General features: G+C 39.9%; 1 protein-coding gene across 1 annotated transcript; it reads right to left on the minus strand.

Moving 5' to 3' along the window:
* Positions 1-225: 225 nt before the first annotated feature.
* On the minus strand, positions 226-1728 carry LOC101135574 (sperm protein associated with the nucleus on the X chromosome C-like). Its single transcript, XM_031006749.3, has 2 exons — positions 1150-1728; positions 226-501 (listed from the first exon to the last, which is right to left on the minus strand). Exons 1-2 carry the CDS (start codon positions 1219-1221, stop codon positions 280-282), a joined length of 294 nt encoding a protein of 97 aa, XP_030862609.2. The 5' UTR covers positions 1222-1728; the 3' UTR covers positions 226-279.
* Positions 1729-7349: the final 5621 nt, after the last annotated feature.

Below are 7349 nucleotides of genomic sequence, written 5' to 3' on the forward strand. Positions count from 1 at the left end.
ACATCTCCACTTCCTGTGAGATAAAATTTTAAGAAGAAAATTTTCCTTAGGAATCAGTCCTCCCCCAGGCCTTATGTACGATGTCTGGCTTACTCTCAACCTGTGGGTCTGTCCACCAACCCTACAGGACCTCATATCCCTCCCTTCTCAAATGCCTACCTCTTCCGTTCCCTTCCCTTCCCCCCCCCCCCACCATCAGAAAACAGGCAGAGATATACACAGCCATCAGCTTCTCAAACTTTATTTTCATTGCCCAAGGCTGACGGATGCATCTTCCTTCTACTTTGCAGGTGTTTCAACCCTTATTTCCATGAATTCCTTCTCCTCCATTTGGAGGGGGTTGATTCCGTTCTCTCGGGAGTGGTCATTCACCAGTTCCCCTGGAGATGTTCTTTTAACGTTCCTCCTGTGGCGGACCACTACTATGGTGGAGGAGTCAGATGTTTTCAGTTTTTTAGGAGCAGGTTGGGGGTCTGAGTCCCCACTTGGGGTCTCCGGCATCTGTTAAGAAAACAGGGAGAGGCCAGGAGGACATTATTTCGGGTGAACAGGATAGAGACTGGATAGCATGGGGGGCTTCATGAGAAGAAGGAACGCAGGTTGACGAAGGGGTTTGATCCAGAGAAGAACAAGGTTGAATCACAGAGTAGGGATCTATGGGGAAGAAGAAGAGGAGCGTGGGTAGGGTCATCTGTTAGTCCAAACTGCACCATTTTGTAAGTTCTTTGCTATTTTGCAGACCTTGGTCAAAGTGAAACATCCCATGGGGGTTCAGGCCATGAGAAACATCCTGCCTAACCACCTGTCCGCAAGGCGGACAAAGGCCCAACTAAAGAAACATCCCTATCATATCTTGCTTGGCAACGTTCTAAGGAACACCACAATGATATTCCACCAGAAAAAGGGCCAAACCACCTGATCATAAGAACATCTTATCAATATCCTGCCGGGCAGCAAGCCATACTGCCCAGGCCCCTCCCACCCATACCTACAAGCACCCCAGCCTGTAAGCGGCGGTGGGCTCTGGCATTGAGCGGGTCCCCCACTTCCACAATTGTCTGCAATATTCCTGTGTTGTTGTTTGAGCCGCCCCCGCTCTGTGTGTCTTTCTTTCACCCTCGCCTTCGCTTCAAAACCTAACAATCTTACCGTCTCGCCGGCCTCGTTGGAATCACAGGGGACGCTCCTCTTCACCCCGCCGGCACTGCATTGTTGTCCCATTGTATATATTGGTTCTTCAGTGTCTGCAGTGGGCTTTTGTAGGTTTTGAATCTTCCCAGTGGCCCAGAGCTCTTGCCCTCCCTATATATACCCTCCTGGTGACAAGGCAAAGCCACACCCTTGAGCTTTGTTTGATCATACAGGCAGTGTCCCAGCCAATGGCAGCCGTAGGGTGGCTTCGACATCACAAAGCACCACTGCTGACCACTCCCTGGGCTTGCGGGCGAGGGGTGACAAGGGTGTAGAGCAAACCAAATGCTGTTGTTGTTTCAGCATCCCCTGAAGATGCATCCCAAACCGATCTGCTGCCGCTCCTCATTTCTCCATGTTTAATGTTCATGGTTCACGTGGAAGTCAGAGGATGATTCCTTCAAGCCCTTCCCCACAGCCATTCCTATGAAGTGATTCATTCTTTTGTCTTCCAGCCCTCACCATGACTTAGTATTTTCGATGTCTCACCTCAAATCCCCCAAGCTAGTGTGGCTACATTTATTTATTGGCGGAGATGTGAATTATCCCATTTCCCTCCTACAGTTCCTTCACATGCACCTCGAAGACCATTTACTTTTGGGCTACTGCCAGGCAAATTTCAACCCATGTTCTTTTACCCAATGTCCATGTAGTTCTTTTAAGTTTCCTATTTCCAATCTGAAATAATGGCCTTCAGTCTGTCAAAACTTTAGTGAATAAACATTCTTTACCATGTATCCTAGTCTTGTTTCAAATCAGGGGTGTATATTTTTTTCTTTTTTTGAAATGGAGTTTCACTCTTGTTGCCCAGGCTGGAGTGCAATGGCATGATCTCAGCTCACTGCAACCTCTGCCTCCTGGGTTTAAGTGATTCTCTGGCTCAGCCTCCTGAGTAGCTGGGATTACAGGCCTGTGCCACCACGCCCGGCTAATTTTTGTATTTTTAGGAGAGACGGGGTTTCACCATCTTGGCCAAGCTGGTCTTGAACTCCTGACCTCGTGATCCACCCGCCTTGGCCTCCAGAGTGCTGGGATTACAGGCGTGAGCCACCACACCCAGCCAGGACGGCCATTATTAAAACCACCATTGACAAGTAAATTTTGGTTACTTCTGTAGCATACAACAATTTAACATAAAATTTATAATTAATAACATACAGAAGTTATTTCAGAATTATAAGAGTTTCCCATAACTTTGGAGCACATATCAATAACATTTCTATAAATACAGCCCAAAGAAAGTCAAACACCATTTTATATTTGACGATGCTTCTTGTATGATTTTTATACCAAATAAGACAAATATGTCTCTTTTGGACTTCAGAGGACTCATATCAAAAAATTAATGAAGAATCAAGTTAGAATTTCACTTTGGAAAGTTCGTCAAAGATAAAAAGTTTAAAATGCTTGATATCACGAAATAGGGTCATGGGTCATTGTAAAATAAGTCATTCATTTAACCAAAGCAGTAACTCAAAGATTTCAAAAAAAAAAAAAAAAAAAAAAGTGAAAATCTTTATTCTTTGAGAGAGGAGACTTAATATCCCAAACAATAAGCTCTAATTAAAAACAGGATGCGGCAAATTAAATTTGTTTTTTTTTAAATTTTATAATAAAAGTTTAATCATCTTGACTGTAAAATATAATTTCTATAAACCTTGTAACCTTTATCATTTTGCATGAAGAAGTGAGTTAATGCTCCAAGAAAGCCTTGTTAAACTGACACAGCAACCTAGATACTGGTTTTGCTTTAGTGTGCCTTTGATATGAATGGTTAATTCCTAGAGAAACTGAGCTACTTTTCTCTTAATATCAGCCCTTACAATCTCACATGCCCACCTCTTCCACAATAGTCCTTGGGCCTTGAGGAGTTGAATAGTTTTAATTTCTGGCCCTGCATCTCATGAACGCAGTTTACTTTGATTAGCATCTTCTACCGGGCCTGAAGATAAGGCTGTAATTGCTGTCAGTGTTTAAGATATAGCAGAACTTGGTGTCCTTTTTAGACCCAGAAGTCAAAGCCCTATAGCTCAATGGCACAAGGACTTTAAAAGCACATACAGAAAGTTACACAGATGGAAGAACCTTAAGTAAAAAATTTTTTATGTTTTTTTTTCTAAGCAATCCACAAGTTTGTAATAATGACATAGGATTTATTTCAATAAAATGTAAAATCTCTTAGGCCAGTTACCAATAAGCAAAATAAAAGACCATCTGCAGTGTACGGAATATTATGTTGGAAGAAAACACTTTTTTAGACCTTTAAGAAAAAATTTTGGGCCTGTCATAGTGGCTCATGCCTGTTATCCCAGCATTTTGGGAGGCTGAAGCAGGTGGATCACTTGAGGTCAGAAGTTCGAGACCAGCCTGTCCAACACGGTGAAACCCTGTCTCTACTACAAATACAAAAATTAGCCTGGCGTGGTGGTAGGAGAATTGCTTGAACCTGGAAGGGGGAGGTTGCAGTGAGCCAAGATTGTGCCACTGCACTCTCAGCCTGGGTGACAGAGCAAGACCCTGTCTCAAAAAAAAAAAAAAAAAAAAAAATTATGAGACATGTCTCTACCCCCATGTTCTTAGCTTCTTAGCTTCAGGTCATCCCAGAAAAAAATAACGAACTGTTAGAAAATGGGAGCCACTGTACTCAGTTCTTCTTCCTCAGATTGTGTAAGAACAAGCTAAGTGAACTCAATTATTTATCATTAATACAAAAGGCAGTATGTGAACCTACTTTCCTTCTACTTTATACAGCACTGAAATGATTTCTCCTCCTGCAGTGATGACAAGAAATATATTTTTGGTCTCTGTAGTTGACATGCAAATGTACTCACTGTATCTCAAGTGAAAACTCATTAAAAGCCACTGGAATGCAATTGTGTTATCTCCCAGGAACACAGACAATAACATTCGTCATCACTCCGAGTGCATTTCCATTTGCTAACACAGTGAAATCACGAACCTCACCTTCGTTCCCCTGAGGTTTCCATAGAAAGTTTTCACATTTTATTCCAGTTGATCAGACAAAAGCTCTACGTGTCTGTTTATCACCAAGACATTTTTTAAATTTCAATAGCAAAATGCAGCCACACGATCGCCTATAAAACCATGGAAACTTCTGTTTCCTAAGGTGTCGAGTAGGTCTGAGTTTGTAGATATTGCTAAGAATTTCCCACCAAGTGTTCAGAATTGTTGCTTAGATAATAAATATTAGGCTAAATTAGACACATAGGAGGGGCTAATACATAAGAAAAATGACATATATCAGTTGAAAATATTTACTTTTCTCTAATATTTTACTCATTTTGGGAAAATAATTCCTTTTGCAAAGAGATTTCCAATGCTCTTGGTTTTGTGGGTACTCTGCAATTGTGTGTATAATAGACAATTGGGCAAATCTTACCCAAGTTTACCTTTCCTGGCTTCCCTATTTCTACTTATGATCACTATCACATCTTGAAGCTGGAAGGAATCGTGATAGCTATTATTCATTTGGCAATTTTTTACAGGTTTATTGAATGTCTGTTGTGGATCAGGCTCTATTTTAGGCACTGAGGATTTACACATACCCTTGGGAAACCTCAGGGGGCAAATAAAACACAACTAAATGAGTGAGATAAGGTCAGATGGTAATGGTTGCTATAATGAAAACTGTTCGGGGAGATATTTAAATTAAGCTTTTGATCAGGAACTACTTCAATGAGGAGATGATATTTAATCTTGAGAAAGAGCTGGCCAAGTGGATTTATGAAGAGAGCATCCCAGATAGAGGAAACAGCATCTGTATACAATGAGGTGCTCGACAATTTTTGATAAATGAGGAATTATCTTTAATTACCTTACAATTTTAAAGTATTTTATTATTTAGTGGCCATCTATATTTTAACTGATATTTGCAATTTTCTATGAGGGTAATCATATTGTAGTAGAAAGGGATTTTTTGCCTTCAAGATATTAGCCCTTTGTTACTGGTATTGCAAATACTCTCCCATTTAGTTATTATTTATACCTTGACAAATTTTGTTCTTTTTTTAAATGAAGGTTATATATTATATTTAATTCTATTAACCTTTTTTATGTTTCTTAGCTTTCATTATATGCTTAGAAATAACCACTCTACCTAAAGATATTTAGTAAAGTCACTAGTAATTATTTATATTAACACTTCATCTTTAATGTTTTAAAGTATTTGATATATCCTTGCATTTATTTGAGTTGAGAAACCATTTTAGTTTTTAACAAATGGTTAACTAGTAATCACAAAGAAATTAAATAATTGACATTCTTGCTGCTTATTTTATTTTTTTACTTTTTTTTACAGTTTTTTTAATTATATTTTAAGTTCTAGGGTACATGTGCACAACGTGCAGGTTTGTTACATATGTATACATGTGCCATGTTGGTGTGCTGCACCCATTAACTGGTCATTTACATTAGGTGTATCTCCTAATGCTATCCCTCCCCCCTCCCCCCACCCCACAACAAGCCCCGGTGTGTGATGTTCCCCTTCCTGTGTGCAAGTGTTCTCATTGTTCAATTCCCACCTATGAGTGAGAACATGCGGTGTTTGGTTTTTTGTCCTTGCGATAGTGTGCTGAGAATGATGGTGTCCAGCTTCATCCATATCCCTACAAAGGACATGAATTCATCAATTTTTATGGCTGCATAGTATTCCATGGTGTATATGTGCCACATTTTCTTAATCCAGTCTATCACTGTTGGACGTGTGGGTTGGTTCCAAGTCTCTGCTATTGTGAATAGTGCCACAATAAACATATGTGTACATGTGTTTTTATAGCAGCATGATTCATAATCCTTTGCGTATATACCCAGTAATGGGATGGCTGGGTCAAATGGTATTTCTAGTTCTAGATCCCTGAGGAATCGCCACACTGACTTCCACAATGGTTGAACTAGTTTTCAGTCCCACCAACAGTGTGAAAATGTTCCTATTTCTCCACATCCTCTCCAGCACCTGTTGTTTCCTGACTTTTTAATGATCGCCATTCTAACTGGTGTGAGATGGTATCTCATTGTGGTTTTGATTTGCATTTCTCTGATGGCCAGTGATGATGAGCATTTTTTCATGTGTCTTGGCTGCATAAATGTCTTCTTTTGAGAAGTGTCTGGTCATGTCCTTTGCCCACTTCTTGATGGGGTTGTTTGTTTTTTTCTTGTAAATTTGTTTGAGTTCATTGTAGATTCTGGATATTAGCCCTTTGTCAGATGAGTAGGTTGCAAAAATTTTCTCCTGTTCTGTAGGTTTCCTGTTCACTCTCTTGGTAGTTTCTTTTGCTGTGCAGAAGCTCTTTAGTTTAATTAGATCCCATGTGTCAATTTTGTCTTTTGTTGCCATTGCTTTTGGTGTTTTAGACATGAAGTCCTTGCCCATGCCTATGTCCTGAATGGTATTGCCTAGGTTTTCTTCTAGGGTTTTTATGGTTTTAGGTGTAACATTTACGTCTTTAATCCATCTTGAATTAATTTTTGTATAAGGTGTAAGGAAGGGATCCAGTTTCAGCTTTCTACATATGGCTAGCCAGTTTTCCCAGCACCATTTATTAAATAGGGAATCGTTTCCCCATTTCTTGTTTTTGTCAGATTTGTGAAAGATCAGATAGTTGTAGATGTGTGGTATTATTTCTGAGGCCTCTGTTCTGTTCCATTGGTCTATATCTCTGTTTCGGTACCAGTACCATGCTATATCTGTGTTTTGGTTACTGTAGCCTTGTAGTATAGTTTGAAGTCAGGTAGCGTGATGCCTCCAGCTTTATTCTTTTGGCTTAGGATTGACTTGGTGATGCGGGCTCTTTTTTGGTGCCATTTGAACTTTAAAGTAGTTTTTTCCAATTCTGTGAAGAAAGTCATTGGTAGCTTGATGGGGATGGCATTGAATCTATAAATTACCTTGGGCAGTATGGCCATTTTCACAATATTGATTCTTCCTATCCATGAGTATGGACTGTTCTTCCATTTGTTTGTGTCCTCTTTTATTTCGTTGAGCAGTGGTTTGTAGTTCTTCTTGAAGAGGTCCTTCACGTCCCTTGTAAGTTGGATTCCTAGGTATTTTATTCTCTTTGAAGCAATTGTGAATGGGAGTTCAGTCATGATTTGGCTCTCTGTCTGTTATTGGTGTATAGGAATGCTTGTGATTTTTGCAC

Source organism: Gorilla gorilla, chromosome X (assembly GCF_029281585.2).
Source record: "Gorilla gorilla gorilla isolate KB3781 chromosome X, NHGRI_mGorGor1-v2.1_pri, whole genome shotgun sequence".
Classification (NCBI taxonomy): domain Eukaryota; kingdom Metazoa; phylum Chordata; class Mammalia; order Primates; family Hominidae; genus Gorilla; species Gorilla gorilla.